The sequence below is a fragment of the Apus apus genome, chromosome 3 (genome assembly GCF_020740795.1).
Source record: "Apus apus isolate bApuApu2 chromosome 3, bApuApu2.pri.cur, whole genome shotgun sequence".
Taxonomy (NCBI): Eukaryota; Metazoa; Chordata; class Aves; order Apodiformes; family Apodidae; genus Apus; species Apus apus.
Window position 1 is genome coordinate 77,733,941 of NC_067284.1, and position 21,684 is coordinate 77,755,624.

The 21,684-nt window shown below is 46.3% G+C and overlaps 1 protein-coding gene across 5 annotated transcripts in view; it reads right to left on the reverse strand.

Moving 5' to 3' along the window:
- TJAP1 (tight junction associated protein 1) overlaps nt 1-21,684 on the reverse strand; it is a 39,821-nt gene that overhangs the window by 5,207 nt on the left and 12,930 nt on the right. For 4 of the 5 annotated variants that reach the window (XM_051613619.1, XM_051613616.1, XM_051613618.1 and 1 more), the window contains 9 exons: nt 11,717-11,811; nt 10,105-10,158; nt 8,097-8,254; nt 5,078-5,106; nt 3,843-4,004; nt 3,139-3,205; nt 2,644-2,673; nt 1,311-1,418; nt 553-636 (listed from right to left, as the gene is read on the reverse strand). In XM_051613619.1, the coding sequence (XP_051469579.1) occupies nt 553-636; nt 1,311-1,418; nt 2,644-2,673; nt 3,139-3,205; nt 3,843-4,004; nt 5,078-5,106; nt 8,097-8,222 (606 nt within the window). In that variant the 5' untranslated portion in view covers nt 8,223-8,254; nt 10,105-10,158; nt 11,717-11,811. The remainder of the gene's footprint in view (nt 1-552; nt 637-1,310; nt 1,419-2,643; nt 2,674-3,138; nt 3,206-3,842; nt 4,005-5,077; nt 5,107-8,096; nt 8,255-10,104; nt 10,159-11,716; nt 11,812-21,684) is intronic. The other variant, XM_051613620.1, reaches the window with a different exon arrangement.

Consider the following 21,684-nt stretch of genomic DNA (forward strand, 5'->3'; position numbering starts at 1 on the left):
ATGCTACTAAAGTGAAAGGCCTTTGCTCATGCAGAGGGCAGGATGAACTGAATGGACCCCACAAAGGGGAATATGAGTTGGTACCAACTCCTTCCTTTTCAGGAGGCCTAAAAGACACTCTGAATGTTTCCTCCCACTTTTCTCCTCAAAGTAAGAAGTGAAGCAGGGCCAGACTATTGTTGCTTGACTCCTTGTCAGGCACTGTTGCCCTTCCACGTGGCCAGGTGAGGAAGGGAAGAGGACAGAGCAGGGTAAGAAAGAGGTCCGCCCTCCCGCCAGCTCCCAGCAGGCACCCAGCAGGCTATCAAATTCAAGGTTATTGTGCTTTTAATAACAACTCCTGGCTGAGCTGTGAAATGGAGCTGGTGTGAAAGAGGAGCTGGCAGAGGCTTTGTGTGGCCTTCTCAGTGGGAGTGGGAAAAGAAGCCCTCCTGCCTCTATCTGAAGCTGAAGGATAAGAGGTCAACAGCCCTGCAGGGAAAGCCGGAGAAAGCAAGACGGAGGTAAAGACCATGAGCTCTTCTTCCCCACCTCAGCAGGACTGCTACTCACATCAGCAAACTTGTGGTTCCTGAAGTGGGACTTGTTACACTTGAGCAGCTGTACTGCAAGGTTACAGTCCTGTCGATAGCGTTCCTGAAAGAAAGGGCACAGGTGTGCAACTGTGTCAGGCTGGCCCCGTCTCTTATCTGAAAAGACGCCACCTGACCAGGTGCTGCATCTGATGAACATCATGGAGCACCTGTCATTCCCTCCTCTCCACGCCCCTGTAGTATTTTCTTACAACTCAGCCAAGGTGTCCTTTACAACTCCAGCCTTTGCTCCAGGCATATACTCTGTTAGTGTATGAACACCCTCTCCCTCTTGGGATTTTAATAGTCTCCAGAAGTCCCACAAGGTTTACTATCCCATCCCAGAGGTCTCAGCCATGCCTGAAGACACTGCCTGATGCCAGGCATCTTGCAGACAGACCAGAGGGAGCTGACAGCAGTTAACAGAAACAAGCACTGCATCCAGGGACTTCTATATTAATGGTGAGAAATGGCATCAGCTCCCTCCCAGCTCTAGATTCCTAAGCTGGTAGGGCCTGGACTCAGGTCAAGCCCTAAGCTCAGTAGAGCAAATACATAAAACAAAGATCAGTTCTTCCTTGCTCAACCCCTCAGGACCCCTTTCTGTTAGTCTGTCCCTACTGTTGCATACAGCTCCCACACTTTCATACACACTGAAGTAATTCACATGTTCCTTTATGCTAAGGACTTTGAACAAGAGGAAAAGCCCACATCTCACACATTTCCACAGCCACTTACATTGAGTTCCTCCAGTTTATTGATGGTGGTTTTGGCATCCAGCAATTTATTAGTGAGCTCTACAATCTCCCAGTCCAGCGTCTTGCGGTCCATCTCTGCCTTTTTAATCTGAGATGCAAGAACACCAGGTTTAAATCTCCCACACACAGAAGAACTTGGCTTCACCACCCACCTCAGCCCAAGCATAGCACAATGACATGTTCAGCTGGGATACAAAAAATTCCAGACAGACAGACATGGGGGACATAGCTCTTCACCAAGGGAGGGACTCGGAAGGCCAAATGGAGCCAGCCATTCTGCTAGTTATGGAGACACCAGGCTGAGTTTGAACCTCGCTAATGCAGTATCTCTTCTTGCAGTACAACCATGTTTCCTCTCTGCCCTGGTTCACATGGTGCCTGGTGAAATGCTAGTGGTTTTGAACAACCAATCCCATCCTGCCACTGGCAGCAAAGACCTCTGGGTTTGTGATACCCAGCCCTCTTATCTCGGGCAACAGAATAATAATATGCTCATAATGCTCAAAAATATCCAACAGTCAATGCTGAATGGAAAAAGCTTCTCTTTGGCAGGGAGGGGACATGGTCTTTAAAGAGTTTAAGCCTTACTCTTGTAAGACAAAGCTTCATCTGGAGCCTAGTTAATGCTTTCCCCAAAGCAGGCAATCTTGCCCCTTTAGACTCCCTAACAGTTCAGGTACAGAGCTGATAGAAACCCAGATGCAACAGCAGAGAGAGGCGACAGCTCAGAACAGTCAAGCTATCCTCTTATCAAGAAATTGTTCCAACACTGCTCACAGCTGCTCTGAGGCTGTGACTACCAGGGCCCAGCTGTGCATCAGGGGTTCAGTGCAGTGATATACAGGGCAGGGGAGGACAATGCTCCCCACATATGCAGTCTCTTCAGGCACCAGCACAATGAATATTGACCCAAGAAATTAAAATGTTAGAACCAAAGAAATCTCGTCCTGGCTACAAGGAGGCAACCAGCATCTCAGCTGCTCAACTTGCCTGTTCGTAGCCCAGAGGGGGAAGGAAAGGGAACAAACGAGGCTCACAGCCATCCATATCTTGTGCAGTGCCACAGCTTATGGGCACCACTTCCCAACATGCCATGCTCCAGCTGGCTCAGAGTCAAATGCTCTTAAGATGGAGCACTGCAAGCTAGGACCTGCAGCATCTGCGGGCAGCTGCTGGATACCAGGTGAGCCCTTGGCTGGACGAGGGCTGAGGCCCCTCCATCTGGGATGGTGTATGTGGGACTGACAATGAAAACAACAGGCTGAGACATGTAAAGAGGAAAAAGAAAAAACACACAAACGAAAAGACGCAACTGCAAAAATCCAGCTTTGGCTGAGAGAGGCCTGAGAGGTGAGTGCGCCCAGCGTGTGCCAACGGCAGCGTGGGGAGGAGAAAGAGAGAGAGAGGGAGGGAGAGAAAAGAAACAGCCATGAGTGTTATGAATGCACACAACAGACATATACGCACATTGGCTCTGCTCTGACTGGCCCTGTCCTCCCAGGATCACCACCCCAAGACTAGCTGACACATCCCTGGCATTTCAAGAGGGACTGAAGCAACATGACGGAATATCATGCAATTATGTTGTGGTTTACCAAAGCTCACGTGCATGACCAAGTAGGGGCTCAGTAAATCAAGAAAACAATTTATTACACCAGCTGGAAAGGGGAATAGATGGGCATGGCCAGAATCTCACCCCTCACCCACTGCCACATCTGCTGAATAAAGCCAGGGCCCCTTCCCCCATCTACTCCTAACACAGAGGCCTCTTGCATTTCCTTTCTGTGGTAACTTAATATGGCATTTACCAGGGCATGCAGCTTCTCCTCAAGGTCTTGGTTGGTTCTCTGGGAAGCAGTATAGCTGTTCTGCAACCTACAGAAACAAGATTGTATATGTGGAAACAGGTCTCAGGCAGCTACTCAAGTCCCCTTTATAGCTGCCAAGCCAACCACTAACTCCACAACACCTGAAAGACCAGTACTAAGACAAAACGACATATTAACTGTGCCTGGCCTCTGCCACAATAATCGCCTTCAGACACCAAATTACTGCAGGCAAGATGAGGTTGGTTGAGTGAAAGGGTCTTGTAGGGGAGAGTGTGAATGACTTTGGAGGACTCCTCTGAGCGACATCATGTATAAGCATAAGTGACTGGCATTGATTTTTAGCTGAGGTACTTTCCAGGTAAAGTAGTGACATATTTTCTTGCAGCTGTCAGTGGCTCCTTTTGCACATGTGGGGTAACCATCCAAGCTGGATCCTGCCTCATATCCACTAGATGGAAGAATTCCCTGCTGTCAGCCCCTTGTGCTAGCAGCATTCCTACACTGTAACCCTGGAGGAAATAATAGCTGAAGAGCCTTTAACTCCCCTACAACCTGGGGGTGCAACTTTATGAGGATGAAGCATGCCTTTGATTTACACAATAGGGCACAGCCTGCTCATGCCAGCTGAGGGTGTCCTTGGTGGGAGGGATCTCTCTAACTACCACTCCTTTTCTTTTTCATACCTACGAAATTTGTCCTTGAATTTCTCCAGCTCCTCACGGTTCTGGCCCAGCTCCATCTCCAGGTAGTCCTGACCTGACTCCAGCTCCCTCTCCATCGCCTCCATTTTGTTAGTCACGTATGTCAGCCGCCGGCGCAGCTCCTCATTCTCATGCTGCAGTAGCCTGGGGCACACAGGAACAAAGTACCTCTGAGTGCACAAGGGGTACTCCACACCAGCACCCCCACCCCACTCCACACAGGCAGGAAGTCAAGAACTGAACTGGCAGGAGACCCCAACACAAGCAGCAAGAGGTGCATCTCTGTCAGGGGAGGGAGACTCAGACTCCCTTGGAGCAGTGGCAAAGAAGCACATGCCAGCTGGCCAGCCAGGGCTCCCAGCTCTCTCTCAGGTTACCCCAAGAGTAAAAAGCTGCTAGCCAGATGACCTGTGCAGCTCCAGTGACCCTCACTGGTGAATGAAACCCACTCAATAATTTATTCCAGTCCAGATTAGAAAAGCTGAAGGCAGAAAGAGTACAATCCTCTTCTCCTCCTCTGAAATTGTTCAAAAGTGCTCACACCTTTAATGCATCGTGGAAAGAGGACTCCACAGAGCCTTAAGTCCAGATCAGGGCCAGTGGGGTGCATTTACAGATGTGATCATAGCTGCCAATCAACCCATTCCAACACAAACTGCTCCATTCTTCCCCAGCCAGGACATGCCTGGTGGTCAGAAGGATTTCCTGTTGTTTTTCACTCCTTTGGGCTCAGTCACTCAGAGTAACCTAGAAGCACAGCTTTTTCTCTGGCAGTGCAAGCTTTCTCCTTACTATAGCTTGGAGCTCAGTACTAGCAGCTCTCTGTGCCCCGTAACAGCACCACCAAGGCCTCTGCATACTGCTTCTGATGGCTTACACCAGAGCAGTGGCAAAACCAAGCCTTAAAAAAGGCACTCCTCTCTCTACTTGTATTAAAAAGGCTTCATATCCTTCTTTCTTTCACATCCACCAACTCCTCTGCCTGCACCTGCACTAGAGGCCTATGTTCCATCCCACACCAGGAGGAAAGACATGCAAGGCAGAGGTTGGCAAAGCAGACTAAAGCTCTGCCCACACAGCCCCAGGAAGACTAAAGATCTAAGAGGATCCTGTGGGGCCAGTCAGCTTCACTGTTCAGGTGACACAGGTAGGATGTGAAGAATCAGCATCCACACAGTTGCAGTAGGATAGGTAGAAAGAGGGAACAGAACACTTACTTCATCCTTTCTGCATCCGTCAATGGTTCCTGCACAGGGAGGAAAACAGCTGTGAGATTCTTTCTGAGGAGGAATTGGTCTCTCTCCTAAAGGGCAAAGTCTTGGTTGCTAGACCCTACCTGTGACTCTTCCTTACCTGCTCTGAGAGGTCATGCTAGGCAAACTTAGAGCTGCTAGGATCTGTACACATTGCTCAGATGTCTGACACCAAGACAAACGGTGTGTTCTGGTTCAGGGTAGAGGAGCTAGACTACAAACCACCACACAAGTTATGTAACTTTACTCTCCCACAGTGTCATCTCAGCATCTCTTTTAACATTGTCACCCTAGCTAGTGTTTTGGCCTCCTTCACATTCAAAGTTAGTGGGTAGCAGGAATCTCACAGGCCAGCATACACCGAGGATTAAATTGTCACCATGGCAATCACAACACCCTTGAAGCCCCATAAAAGGAATGAGAGAAAATCATTTGGGAGCTGAAAATCATGTCTACCATTTACACCACCCAGATTGTGCTGTGAAAAGGGTTTCTTTCTGCAGACCTGAAAGCAGCCACTGTCACTATTTTGGGATAGCAGATGAAGCACCAAAGACCAGAAAAGCCCGTGGAAGAAATTAACATTCTGGGCAAGATCCCCAGAGATGGCTGGAGCAGGGACCTGCAGAACAAGGAGACACAGAGCAGTGACAAGAGCACACAGCTCAGATATTCTCACTTCCACTGCACTCTCTGTCAACCTGTGAGATGGCTGCTGCCTGCCAGCACAGCTGGGAGAGATTTAGTTAGCTCTAGAAGCAAATGTATTTCTGTGAAAGCCCAAGACTGTAACAATTCTCACGAAGCCCAAGCTTCCCATGGATTATTTTTGGTGCTTGGTACCAACAGCACTGCACAATTCCGAAGTGCTGCCACACTTTAGATTGTCCTTTAAGTGTCACGGTCAGACCTGGGCTGAAAGGCCATGCCACAGACAATTGTGGGTGAGGTTGTTGAGCTCCTAGCAATATTACAGAAGGCAAACCACCCTAGTCCTGGCTCTAAGACATCATGAGGCTGTTTCCTTCATCAATTCACACTTTAAAAGAATGGTCCTTATTACCACTTGCATATATCCTCCTGTCCCTAAAGGCAAAGTATCAGCCCCTTCTTTTCTTACATTCTGACTCCACATGGCAATCAGTGAATTAATGAAGAATTATTTAGCAACTGCCCCATCCCCCACCCCCACAAATACACACACAGCAGATGCTAGCGACCAGGCAAAGGTGATTCCTATTAAAACGAGGTGATGGCCCCAAAGCAGGCTGGAGAAAAGGGGAAAAGGCTTACATCCAGTATTCCATGACAGCTGGGCACAGGGCACACACAAAGCACCAGGAACAGCCTCACACCTCCTGACAACAGAGGTGCCTACCTCTTGCACATGGCTGCTGTCCCACAGCCTGAAGGGCCTCTAACCTACAAACACGTGGGAAGGCTGCAGTAGGAAGCACAGCACCAGCTCCTGACTTCCTAACTCCTGTGGCCAAAGCAAAGCTAATTCTTCTCAGGAAGATAAACCTGACCTGCAGCACCCACAGCATGAGGTCTGGGGGCATGCTCTCACTCTCTGCTCTGGCACTACAGACTAAATGAGATGCAGATGGAGGCTTTGGGTCTTTGAGACCCCTGACTGTGAGACGGTGGCCCTGGCACCTACCTTGTTTAGTGCCAGGCTGAAGGAAGGGGAGGATCTAGATGGGCTAGGCCCTTCCTTCCGACTCCAGCGTGTTGGACTGGAGAAGGATCCTTCCTCTGAATAGTTGGGCTCCACTGCTTGCTTCTGTCCCAGTTTAGCACACGGATAGTATGGCTGTAATAGCTGTGTACAGGGACTGCTTTCATCCTTTCTACCCTCTGCACTGCTTTTCCATGAAGACAGTGAGTGGTGCTGCCCAGAGGATGTTCCTGGCAGCCCCACATCTGCCAGCTGCTGCAGCTCATACTGACAAATATCTATTACCCTTCTCTGCAAGGAAAGTTTTTCCTTACTGTCCTTCCTCCCAAGGATGGGTTTCTTTCTTAGTCCAGAAGCCCTCTCAGCCTCCTCAGCACACTTTCTCTGGCATGAAGCCATTCCCAGCCCCTCACATTTCTTTTCTCCTTTTCTTCTGCTTGGGCAAGGCAATCTTTTAGTTGCACACTTGTTTTTTTTTGGCAGGCGACTTTCCCCTTGGCCTTCTGGCATGGAGCTTCTTGTGAAAAGGGGAGAATTCTGGTCTTGTTCTGCCCCCCTGGTCTCTCCCAGTGAGGGTGAGCAGATGGGACTCCGCACCCGCTGGGTCATCTCATCCAGGAATTTGGAGAACAGCAGTTTTTCCTCTGTGATCTTCTCCCTGTGCTTGGCAGAGTCAGTGGCACTGCTGCTGCTATGCTCCATTGAGTGCTTCCCCCTGTGGCTGAGGCAGACCTGAGGATCAGGGTACTTAAGTCTGCCACTGCCATGAGAAAGTGTCTCAACTGAGTGGGACTTGCGTAAGCTCTCAGGACATGGGCCTGTCATGATGGCCTGCTTCAGGATCCCTTTAAGAGGCAGGTGTGTAGAGGAGCCCCGAAACTTCCTTGGTGTCAGGACTTCAGGAGGCTCTTTAAACATAAGCGACCGTTCCAGGCTTCTGCTCTTGAAAGAGCAAGTGGGATGATGACTTTTGTCTCCAGGCACCACAACTGTCTCCATACTACGGCTCACAAATTTGCTGAGGTGCCCATCACTGCCGTTTGGGCACCGCTTCCCACTTCGCTGCCCCATCTTCCCACCACGTTGAAGTGTTGGAGAGACAGTTTGACTCTCGATGTTCCACTCTGCTCTGCACCCTGTCACTTCCTTCTCACTGCTGGACTCCACGGACCATGACGGGGAGAAGTTCAGGTTGCAAACCTGAAACCCCTCTGCCTCCTTGCGCTGGTCTGCCTCGCTGCAACTAAACCCTGTTTGCTGCTGCAATGGTGTTAAGCCCTTTGCCACCCGGCAAGCTGTTACCTGACTCTGCTCAGCAAAGATCACTCCATCCTGGTCGTCACGAATGATGGGCACCTCATGACGGATCTCACGATGCTGCGGGGGCGCCTTGCGGTAAGGCTTCTTCGATGGAGCTGTGCTTGACATCCTCCCAGCTGTGTGGTCCGAAAGCGGGTTACCTACCAACAGCAGAAAGTGCACAGAAGAGAGAGTCACGGGTGCTCCATCGAAACCTAGAAGTGACCCAGCAGGAATGTGGCTCCCCTGGAGTCCCAGAGCAGGTCTCCATGCAGAGAGTTAATAGAGCAGGAAAAGGATGTGGCCACCAGCCCTGAGCAGCAGCTGCAGGAGAGGGAGCAAAGTAAGAGGTAGTTGTGTCCTTCTCCCAGCCAGTGAGAGCAGAGGGCTGGCACATCCTCTCCCCCTCTCTACACGTGCTCACTCACGTAGTTGGTGTGTGTCCGGATTATATATAGCAAACAAGAACAGACCTCACAGCAGCATATTGATTAGGCTCTTTAGGAAAGGCCTTTTCCAATATGGAAACTGCAAGCCTTACAGGCAGCAGTGACAGCTGCAGCAAGAGTTATTGATCATGTGCTATCACTGTCAGCAGGGACTGGGAGGAGACTCTAGCCATTAAAGAGCCCAGACCCAGAAATTTTGGCTTACATTGGAGCTGCAATGGAGCAGACCACAGAAGGCTTGTCAGAAGGAGGTACTGTACCATTACAACTGCTCACTCTGTCAGAAAAGAAAGACCACCCCCAAGGCACAGGTGGCATCAAATTAGGGAGCAATGCCATTGCACTGGTACCTTCTAGCAGAAAGACTGGATTACTCCCTTTACGCCAGCTGTGCTGTTCACGATTCTTCCTGCTGAAGGAGCAGTAGAAGAGAAAAAAAAGGGGTAGAGGGGAAGTAGCTGTCTTGTATAGATGGAAGAATCTCCTTCCTTTCCACCATTTTGGGACTGCAGTGCAGGGCAGGAAGACTTCTGTGCAAGCAGCCAGAATTTCAATCACCTTATTGTACACAAGAAGCTTCAGAGATGAAAAGCAGTCTCTGCAGAGCCTGATACCAGACCTTCCCCAATAACAACACATGCATTGTTAATAGTCCCCCTATATTTGGGGTAAGTGCCCGCTTCTCTTGCCCCTTTCCCTCACTGGATCCTAACACTGGTCAAGCCTAGCACCTCTGCCATCCTCAGCACCTGATCTGCAGCACTTCAAAGTGCAGGACCTGCCTCAACAGAGATTATCCTCTCCCCTCTTCTACAGGCAGGGCCATTTGACTCCCATCAACATATCATGGCAGTCAATTAATATCACTGGGCCAGTGACTTAGCAGCCCTCACTTGCTTTGTGCTTTGGCCAGTGAAGTTTTACATTTTAAAAGCCCAAACGGGCTCTCCAATTCTTACCCAGTCTTCTGTAGTCTTCTTGACACTTAGGCTGAGTCCCCTGGGAGGACTGGCAAATGTGAGCTGTCTGCACCAAGCACGGAGTGGCTACAAGCCACAACAGGTTTTACACCTCACAGGAACATTTGCAAGCTGTCCTTCACTCTGCTAAAAACACAAGCTCACTGGAATTTCTCATTCCTTTCCACAGAAATTAGCAACTTCATAGTTCTAACCTGCAAAGCTCCACCATCATAATGCTGGAAACTCCCACTTTCTATCAACCATTCTACCAAAGTCCCTTCTCCTAAAAAGACTGAAGTAGGCTAAGAGATCTCTAATACTTTAGGAAAGTTGCACACAGCATACTGAATGCACATTCCACTGCATTCCCAGACAAAATAGATGGGTCTGACTTGCTGGGAAGACATTTCCACAAAAAAGAATGCTGAAATCCCGACCAGATGCAGGTTTGTAAACACCCCACCATAAAACAGGAGATTGACAGGGGCTGAAAACAGATTTTTCTGTCAATTCCAGGCTAAGGACAGGAGGTACATTATAGAGATATCCTGAGCTGAAATCACAATTGTTTCTCTAGCCCACAAGGACCTGAGTACTTACCAGCCTGGTCTCAAATTTGAAGCTTCATGAAGCAGAGACACTCAATTAGATCCCCTGAAGAAAAGAAATAAGTAATTCAGCACCCATCAGAACAGCCAGTTTTAAATCTCAGCCTATATACATGGAAGGAATAGGGAATGTTTATAACCAAGGGCAATTGGATAGTCATCTCATGCCAGGTACCTACCCCAACTCATGTCAGGTCTTCTGAAACTAAATGAAACATTGCTTAGGAGAGTTGGGCTACATAGCCCAGGAAGAGCTGGAAGGGCACCTGAGCAAGGACATGTCCAAGGCACTCAGGCAACTGGGACCACACAGACTCAAAATTCATGAAGCAATAGCTTCAAGGGAACCTTGGTTTCAGCACAGACTAAAGAAACCTCCTGTGAAATGGGACTCTCCCAGCTAATCTTTCCTGCTACTGCAGAGGGATGCTGTTAAGCCTTTGGTACAGAAGCATGTTATCACTAAAAATTCACTCACTTGTCCTTCTAAGTCATGCTTCTCACCTACAAATGAGCTGGCAATTATCAGACTCTTGTTTAAGCCAAAAAATTACATCCTTGTGCCTACAGCTGTGAACACCTCCATGAAAAAGGAAGGCAAGCTACTCTGACTTTCAGCTAGTAGCAAGCCATGCTGCACTTTGCTACTAACAGGCTTCTGTAAAATAATGTCTATCCAGCCAGGGATACAACAGAAGTTCAGAAACAACCTTCCTCTCTGTTCAAATCCCAGGGTATCCATCGCTACAAGAAGAGAACTGGATTGGTCTGGGAGCCAGCTGTAAAAGCACAGCTCTGTGGTCATCACTCTGCCACATGAGAGATTGCAGTGGAGCCTTCCCTTTCCTGATGCACTTCTGTGCTGCTTTCTCCTTGTCAATGGCACCAAGTCCTGGTAGGTGGGACAGAAGTGCAGGGTGTGGAGCAGCTGTACACACACAGGGAAAGCCAGATTGAAGGTGAACGAAACAGGCAGGCAAGCAGGACGACGCAAACTCAAGCTTTGCCAAAACAAACTGAAGAGGTGCCCTACTGCTGGCCCTGCCCCAACAAGCTGTCTGGCCTCTTTCCTTACTACAATGCTATAGTCGGGTCTTGACTAGCACAGGAAAAAACAGCTTCACAAAAACATAACTGCTCTGTGGGGCAAACTCTTAAGTACAGGGGGAGAAAGAGAGAGAGAGAGAGGGAGAATATGCACCTCCAAGAAGGACCAGGCCATCATAGTTTGAATCTGCCTTTCCACCAACTCCTAGCAGGAGCTGGTTCAGCATCAAGGTAAAACCACCAGCCACAAAGGCTGGCAGACAAGCAGACGCTTCCAGGAACAGCTGCACCCAGGGGTCCACACACGTTTCCATTGCTGAAGTGTACAGAACAGACACAACAATGGCCTCCCTGTCTCTCAGCACAATTCCTCAGGCTCAAACAGGACTGTCCTGCTTGCTACCCCACAGCCAGCAACTATGCTACCTGCCATCTCATCCACACCTACCTGGAAAAGATACTAGGATTTGAAACCTACCCTCATGATCTGAGAATTTCCAGAGACACTTCAATACTCACAGTGCCTCCAGGCAACTTTCCCTCAAACAAGGACTTACAGATCCAAAGTGACGACGTGTACAAACATTTCTGGCCGCTTGTCTCCAAATCAGCTTTCCCCTGTCAGCATCCAGCAGCATCTGGCCAACAGCTTCTGAAACATGAGAAAGGAAACTTGGTGTCAGTCACCTATCAGCACAACACATGGAAACAGCCAGGCATGTGTGCAGAGCAACCCACAGCTGGGTGCCAGGGCAGGAGTCAACAGCAAACTGCTGCACCGTCAGGCCACTATCTAATGCCAGGACTCTCCAGTGAAATAAGATCCTTGTCTTCAACATATCCCAGAAAAGAAAGGTCTTTTAACCATATCTCCACTGAGAAAAGTTGCCTGTGCAGATCAGTAACTGACCTCTGAAAGCAGCTGTTTTTTTCTAGATGGCTCCAGGGGTCCCTGCTTTCCCACCTGCATTCCTGTCCAACACCAGGAATCCAGCATGTTGTTCTGCTCCAACCACTCTGTCGACATAACCTAATTTTGTTCTGCAAACTTCCCTACACTGAATAGCACAGTTAAGCCCTCCTTGCCTACAATAGTGGAGCATCCTCTACTACCATAGAGAGAGAATCTCAAGGTGGCTCAGTTCAACACACCTTCATTCAGAAAGGAGCAGATACTTTCTGCAGGACAGACCTTATGCTCCAAAGCAGAAGTTGATATAGGTAATATCTCGAAATACAAGAAGGCACTAATTCTGCTCACCACGCTATTCACATGCCTCTCTCTGAAGGAGCTTGCCGTCAAGTCCACATTTTGACTACCCTGAAGAAGCTCAGCTTTAGCCTGGAGCTACAGCAGGAGGTAGCTCTTCAGCTATTCTAATTAGCACTGTAATACAAGAGGAAACTTAACCTCCTGGTTCCTTTTATCTGCCCTTTCCATCTCTCATCAGCAATGTTCCTTAATATCTACAGTCTTCCAAGCCAGCTATTGTCTGCAGTAACTCCAACTCTACTGTCTTCTAGCTACTACCCACTGTAGTTCCAGTCTAACTTCTGAAGTCACTGACACTCACAGCTTCACTGGAATGGCTTGTAGAGGGCTAGAAGCCTTGGGCCCACACTGATCAGCGTCAGCAACATAAAGGGTCAGAAGACTGCAGTGGAAACCTAACAATTTGTTTTGTTAATGCAAAAAGCTGAGTATTCCTCCATTTCCCCACAAAGACAAAACACATACAACCTCTTCCCTCTTCACAGGGAGGAAGTGCAGTGACAGTGACTTAGTGCAGCTACACAGGCAGTATACAAGCTTGACTCTAGGCTGTTTTTACCAGAGAGCATCCCTCAGTGTAAAAATCTACTTGCAGAATAGCTATGTTCTCTGTGTGATCTGAGAAAGGCAAAACCTTTACCACACACCAGGAACAGAGGTGGTCTAGCACAGAATTGCTTAAGACTATTCTGTACAGGGCACACAGAACTAGCAGCCACTTGGCATACAAGCAAAACCACAACACTCACTACCTGTTAATACCACTTTGTGCCTAACAACAAGAAAAAGGTCCACAGCATACAAAAGATGTTCAAAAAGGAACCCTTTGGACAAAAAGGGAAAGTGCCAAAAATAAAAAAAGCAACACTTGTAGGCACCTATTGTCTTCCTGATACTTGGTATGTCCCTTGAGGCCCCAGGTAGCTAATACTTAGCTGCCTGCTTGCTGTTGCAGCAGCTGAACATTCCCTGCAAAGAGGCAGAGGACTTGCAGGGTTTTTCTCATAATCTCCTCTTTTGTTGCCTCTTCTGACCTGATAAAACAGCCTGCTTGTCAGTGGTCAGGGTCAGCAGTCTCCCTTCCTCAACAGAAACGTGGTGATTATGTTGCAGAGAATGATTCTTACTTCAGGCAGTGTGTCACCTTTCTAGCCTTTTTCTCTTAAAAGCAGCATTTCTTTAACCGTGCTTTTTATTCAGAAGGATAAACTTGTATGACAGAGAAAATACATCCTGTAAAACAATCACAGTCATATTTGTTTCTAATGCAACACTACAGAAATATTCACTGGATATCATGGAGTCACTGTACTCCAAAAAACTGCAATACCCACATGTAAAAAAACTGCTGCCGCTGTCCTGTGCCACATATCTGATCACCACAGCCAACCCAGAATTTTGACTCTGTGGGCCAGCCCAAATGCATATCCAGTACAGGACACATCCTGACTTAGGAGGCAACAATGTCTCTTCATCAGAAGAAGCAAAAGCAACAGACTTGTCCAGTTGCCTTCCAGGACTTACGGACAGAGACAACCTTAGCCTCCATGTGTCTCAAGTCAAACTACATGAGAAGCTGCTGCAGTAAGCCTGATGAAGACAACTGATCAGTGAGATGGATCATGTAGTAACTGCATCAAGTGATCTTGTCCAGGACAGACAAACAAGCTGTATGAAGTTAAAAGCAGCACCTGTAGACTGCTGGTGCTGAGTACAATGGAAAAAGACTGCAAGGTTATTAAGGGACACTTTAACATTTAATGAGAGATATCTTTTCATTCAGAGAAATCACCTCAATTAAAAGCACATTCAGATCCATTCTGCTGCTAGCTACTTTGAAGTTCATTTTAAAATGAAACGATGACAGCTCCTACTGCAGAAACTCACATCTCAGTTCTGCTTGTACATTAATGCTCACAATTCAGATCTGAGTAATAGCATTACAGTGACTATTGGATTAAAACTGAGTTTCAGGGGGATTATTGCTCATTCCTGCTTTTCTATACCAATTAACCTTGACTGTTAGACAGAAACCTCTGTTCCCTGCATGGGAACAATTCCAAGAGCTACCTAGAAAAAGGGATCAGGCTAGCTGTTGAACAACAGCCCATGTAACAAGCTCTACTTAACACCTAACATATTTCCAAAGAAAATGAAATCCCTAGACTCTACAGTCTTACACAGCTCTTGTTGAATGTAAATACCACCGGACATATCATGTGTCTGTCATACCCATTGCATCCTGTGGAAATCTCTTAAAAGTGACCAGAATTGCACTTTTCTTGAGTCCCACTCCCTTCTTCCACAATACAAAGATCCCAGTCCCCCTAAATTAGTTGTGCTCCATATACTTAAGTGTGCATTCTATTATCTACTCTCTTTGCTGTGTTAAGAGATGCTAAACTTCCCTAGCACTTTTATAAAAGCCAAGACAGATCAGCAAGAAACACTAACATCGCTAGCACGTAACTGGAATAGAATGCAACAGCTGATTAACATCTGAACAGGACAGGAAGCAAAGGACCCGAATCCAATCCCCAGAAGGAATGTTAATGGAGAATAAAAATACCCAGGGGAGATTCTGGCCAGGAAATGAACACCAGCTTTCTAAAGCATATAAAAGCATAGAACCACCTTTAATGGTTACATCTGAAATTACACAAGAACCATCTTGGCAAAAGGTCATTTACCAAGTTACCTTTAGCACTGACAGCTACATCAAGGGCTAACAACAGCTTCTCAGCCAGAAATGCTGACACACCAGAATTCTCTTCAGTTTGTTCAGTGATCCTGTTAGCTTGATCTCTTTAGTTTGTTCAGTGATCCTTTCAACTCTCACAAGATGGTTTGGCTACAAACTTCCAGAGATGCTTCATCTTTGCACCTTTGGTTTCATGTCCTTCCCCACTCTCTTCCTACCTGTGTTCTTTTAAGATCTTCCATGGGAAGACTTTTGAAGCATGTTTCTCAGATATTTAAAGAGATGTACATGATTTATTTTCTAATGACCTGCTATACATTAGGAGAACTCCGAAAAGTTTCCTGAAGATAGATGTCTGGTCCCTGCTAGAGAAAGTGTATGTTGATACTCCAACAACATGTAGCAGTCAAAAAGCTGGTACATTACAAGAGGGAAATTTAGGAGCCATGGCCTTAAACTTTCTCAACCACAACCAAGGGAACAGCTAAAGCAAGCAAACATCTGAAGAGAAGTGAAGGAGGGAGTGGGTGAACATTTCTGCAGAAAATCAACATGCAGGAACTTCATTCCCAGACCTCTGTCAGCTCCTGTGTTGTGTAGGAGGGGAAGAAACTGGAAAAAAAAACCAACAAAACTATCACACATTACCTTACTAGAGCATAGAATCAAGAAGCATTTAATTAGGACAAGGTAGGAACGGCTTAAATTTTTCAACCACCGAGAAGCAGATTCTCAGCCCCTGTAAGTGTTTTCCGAAGTCTCCTACAAGCCGCAGCAATTAATATCAGCAGTCCTCTTGTTTCAGCCTTTGGATTCAGAAGTTCTGGAAAAACAGCTCCTCCGTGCCAGGGACTGAATGTGACTGAGCTGTCCTCTAGCAGAGAATATTGCAATGCTAGAGAATACCCCATTAATACAACCTATATACTTGCCTCAATACACTCTCCAAAACATCCCCTCTGCCTAGGAGTTGCAGTGATGCACAGATGGCTAACGCACTGTGCAATATCTACACAGCTGGATAGTGGAGCAGAGCACATTATTAGCATTATTTACAGAGGACAGATGGACAAGCTGTTGCAATGACCCAGTCTACAGAGCATCTGCAACGTTGAGGAGGCAATAAGTACTGTCCCGATGCTTGCAGGTGCTGGCAACATCAAATTTCAATAAATGAAATGGCTGTTTAGAGCAGCCAGCTTTATTCTGAAATGATATCACTACAACCACACACTTGCAGAGTAATTCACACGCCAGCTTTGTTCCCATAGAGCCTTCACCCACAAGCAGAAAACAAAACATATTGACTAGATTTATCCTTTTCAACAAGAAAGAGAACTGACATCCACAGCTCCTGCAGAGTAACTTCTTCCTAGGCCATGAATTCTGTATGTGCATAAATCATCACAGACACTGAGGCACATACTGGGGGGAGACAGTGACCAGGAAACAGCATGAAAATTAGGTGAAATTTCTTTCAAGCTCTGCCTAGCTGTAGAAAAGCCCAGCTCAAACCTGCTCAGCCATCTGAATCTTTTGAAACATCGAATATTTGCAAAAGTTTTGAACTCTTGCTTTTGCTGCATACACAGCATACTAACCAGGTCTGCAGGCACTTTCATTAGCAGGCTGAGAAGAAACCTTAAAATAACATTTGAAGGGTCTCACATTTGTTCTAGAGAAGAAAAAGCCTAATTTATGAGGAGGAGCAATCTACTTTTATCAAACACTATGACTAAGAATGACCAAGTTGTACAAAGGCTTGCAATGATCAGTCTGCCCATCCTCCACCAACATGTACCAAAACAGGCTTTTTCATTCCATGATCACAGGGCTGCAGCCAAACATGACATATTGTTCATCAAGTAATAAAAAGGATCAGCTTTTTCCCCAAGGTCTTGTCTACATATACACTGCACTAAATTAAATTGACTTGGAAAATAATGTAAAGTAGTATAACCCCCTGGGTAAATGTTCCTAATTCAGTTTAAGAGCACTTTACATTGAATCAACTTAAGTTAAACAGATAGAAGGAAGATACAAACTAAATTAAGGAAGCCTATAAAGAATGATGCACTAATAAAATCACAGTTGTTTCTAATCTGATTAAGTTAAATCAGTACATCTTCCCTGCAATGTCAAAATCCTTACCAATATTGAAGTTAAGCCTTTTTTACCCTTTTCTACCTCCAAAGAAGATTTTGCTGTTTTGTGTTTGTTGTGGCTTGTCATCTTTTTTTCTTCAAAAAATCCCAAGTGACATCTTTCTCTCAGAATCAATGTAAGCTAACCACACTACACAAGGTACTGGCCTGCTGGGTTAAACTACAACAGTACATTAAGGTATTAAAGGTATTGACATTTATATGACTTGAAAGTTGTACTACTCCTGTGCTAACTAAACATCGTAATAATGCTCAGCCCATGATGGCATAACATCTTCTCTCCTCTCACCAAGTAAAAGGTGGAGGGTGATCACAAATACTTGCCCTGGCCCCTGCTTTCCATACACCCACACAGCTTTTGTTTGCTGATGTCCAACATACCTGCAGCAGCAGTTCAGACACTGGGAAGGCAATGTTCCCCACTTGCTCATTCCTAAGGATATGGCTCACCAAGAGCTTATCTGAGCAAACTGGAGTGTGGAGTTAGAGCATGTAATCTAACTGCCCCCAGGCACAGCCTTACTACTGCCCCTCTTCCACCAAAATATGAAGTTCTCTTGCTAACTGTGGGGTAAGGACATACACAAAACAAGTCTGAGGTCACAGATCTCATATGCTACAAATCCACATGCTGAAATCTCCTCTCATCTCAATTCCCACAGCATTTCCCCTTGAAATGTATTTGTGAAAATTAAGTTCCAGCAAATCAAAGTTACTGGGTTTTCTTCTATTCGTCATTCAAAACTACCTGAACTGTTCCTCCTGAATATCAAGACTTAATTTGTCTTCATTCATTCAGTACTCTCAGCTCTACCTGCTTCTTCAATCAGGTCTCTTTGAGCTCACTCCAACCTTCCTCACATTCACTCCAGCAACACAACCATCACTCTCTCCTCACTGTTGTCTTCTAGTGCCGTCTCTGAGCTACCACATACAGAACCAATTTCCTCTTCTGTACAAGTTTTCCATGCTAAGCACAGAAAGACAATAGCAAGAACCCTCTCAAAACCCCTTGCAAAGAACTAAATCCACTACTGGCCTTCAGAAATGAAATTGTGCCATAACTCCGAACAACACGATGTCACTTCTGCTGAGTACCAGCAGCAGCCATGAAATCAGCCACAGTTGTAAGCCCACTTAATTTATTATTTTTTGAAAGAGGTATTCTGAAACCCTTATCACATGGCAACACAGCCTATACGTACACACGAGAGTTCAGTTGCTAAGGGAACCTCACTTCCATATTTTCTATTTTACAAGATTTAAATTTCAACTCTCAGAGGGCTGCAGGCACATTTTTGCAATAAACTGGTCTTGAGTCTCAGATTCACACTGGTAAATCTAACACTTACAAGGTTATGTGGTCCCACACCATCTCTAGGATTCATGTTCACCATAAATAAATGCAATGAGGAAGGCAAGAATAATTTCCATTTCATAAGTGAAGAAACTGAGGCACTAGGAGAAAAAATAGCTTTGTGCATTGCTTTTGCATGAAATCCCAAGTTAAAGAAAAACAGCCTCAGTTGTCGTAAGAAAGGAATTGCTGGAAAATTCAGCAAGCCTTATTTCTTGCACCTAAACCAACAGTGATCTGGCATAGACAAGAGAAGGAAAGTGTGCATGAGCTAAACACCTACCTGACATAAATTTTGTTGAATAGCCTGCCCTTCTTTACAAGTACAAATAAAGCGCCAAGCCTGATCCAGTAGTAGGAGAACAATATTTGTACTATATTCAATTCTCTTTGCTGCTGGGGCTTAATCCCAACAAGAATCGTTTTGGTTTAATTAGCTTTTCCCTAGCAGATGGTCTGATGTGAGAGGCAGAGAATGGTACAGGCTTAACTGTTGGGTGATTGTGCAGCTGCATCTGTAGCTGAACAGTTAAACATGTCCAAGAGTCCAGCTGTAGCTTGCACGACACAGTCTCTCTCTGCCATTAGCCAAACGTCAGCTTCCCCTTTCTCCTGATTATAAGTCAGTCACAGGCACAACCCAAATGCAGGCAAACAACTAACATGCAGTCTCACCACCCTCTCCTTTCTCAGACAAAACTCTCAAATCTTTATTAACTGAAGGTTCCTCTTTCTTTGGTGACAGAAGAACATTCAGTAGCATTGTCATGGAAACTTAAGCCATGCTCTGTGCTATTCATCAGAGAATATCTTCTAGCACAGAAATATTTTATTATCTCTATGAATGGAATACAGATAGCAGTCAGTATAATTAAGTAAAATTATGGACTCCTGCATTGTATGAGGACAGGAGTGGGTCATTCTTCAACCAAGCTACCTGATCCTCACTTTACATACAATGAGCAATAGCTCATTATAAGATGGCAAGGAAAAGCACTGTAGCACTGAGAGAAACAAAAGTGGTGTTAGGGGAATAAACCTATCTCCAAGGGAGACAAGAGAAAGAGGTACACAACCTTTTCCTAAAGCAGATCACATCCTGCCACTTTCCCTTCCCAGAAGTTAAGAGTGATGTTGCTACTGATTCTCCTTTGCAAGGCAGGATTCCTACCAGATGCTTCCCACTTAACCCAAGTCACAGCCATTGCCTACTCCGAAGACTGCAACAAATATTCCCCAGTGACTTCCACTCAGCCTCTGCAGTCAGGCAAGATGTGGAGTGTTAGAGCACCCACACCTACACACTGGCAATAGTCATCTCAACAGACCACAAAGGCAGAACAAGGAAAGGAGACTGCTTTCAAAAACATGCTTTGGGCCTAGCAGATTCAAAGCCTGAGCCAAGGGCAGGAACAGGCACAAAACTTGTCTCAACTCTGTAAACAATCAAGCAGCATTGCTCCTGAAGCAGAATGTAACCCTGGAGCATCTTCTCTCTTTTTTGTGGTGTGGTCCCGTAGTTAATCTGCCTCAGTTTGCCTATTTTTAATTTTTTTTTGTTTTTCTTTTTTTAATGATGCTCTTAAGTCTTCAGCACGACTGAACTGCTGAGAGATTTTATTCTGAGAGTTCAGTAACAGAAATACAACACGGTTTAATCCAGCTTAGGAAAAACAAACAGATCCACCCACCCGTCTTTCACTGGTGACCTGTATAAAGCACGCAACTGGCTATGGCTTTTCTCCCCCTGTTCACCTGGGCTCCAGTCAGTCCTTTCAACAGCAGGATCCTAACTACAGCAGAGGGGACCCACAGCTCCATGCCCTGCCCTACAGGCTGTACATAAGGAGGCTGCCTGTCACAGCCAGCAGTTACAGGCTGCACTGCTTGTCCTTCTGTAATATGCTGCACTGTACCTCCTAGGTTCACCTTCCTCCCTTTGGGGTGATAACCACAGACACCCCACCTGAGACCAAGCAGGGTTGCTTCAGCTCTTCCCTCAGATTCAAACCCTCCTCAAGGCAGAGTCAGAGCTCTCATTAATAATCTCCTTACACATTGGTCATCATTGCTAGCATCAGTGTTGTTCTTCAACTGGAGCTAATCGTGAGCACAAACTATCTCAAGGGGCAACTGCAGTGAAGGCCCAGCATTTTAGTTTTACCACAAGGTCAGCTAGTCCGGACTAGCACTACATCCCTTGCCCAGCATAGTTCTTCAAAGACTGAAATGCCTGATCTTTAGCACCGTTATTCTTTGGGATAGCATAAGCCTGCTAATTACTCTGAGGTTAAGGAAAAACATCTTTTTATCACTGAAGACATTATCTTCACCTCCACAGGGCTCGTCCCTGTAGATCCCCCTGTAAGCAAGCTCTACACAGCTCTTCAGAGAGCAAGCTGGGAAGTAGAGATAGTCAAGCTGCAAGTGAAGTCACCTCAAAGGTGCTCTGAAAGCAGTGGATGATTGGCTGCAGGTATCCTGAAGAAAGCAAGCCATAATGTTCCAGGTACCATTTTTTTGTCAAGTGTCAGATTAAACCACTCAAAGAACTAGCAGCTCACCACTTGTCTAAGGGCAAAGACCATGGACTAATGCCAGACTGTAGCCAGGCAGATGTTGCAAAGATAAGGTGTTTGTCCGGTGCCAAGTGCAAGCTGTTCGCTCACGCCTTCATCTTCATGCAGCTGCATGAGCTCAGCTCTACAGCGTCTGTGACTCTGGACTAAGGAATGTCTCAACTGAAGAGGCACATCTGCTGCTGGCTCAAGGTGCCCCCAGGATCAGACCAATTTCCAGTTTTACTGTCCAGCCGTAGCCCTGCTTCCTGCTCCCTGTCCCACCAGGGGGAGATCTAGCTACTTGGTGAGGGTTTTTGCTCTAGCCAGAGGAGCACACCATCCCGGAAGAGGTGCTTCAGGCTGGACACAGAAGCACGGAGATCTGGTTTCCTACACAGTCCTGAAGGCCAAAACAAAGAACTGGTCACTTTCTCTCCACAACATATTAAAACTCCCTGTCAGGGGAAA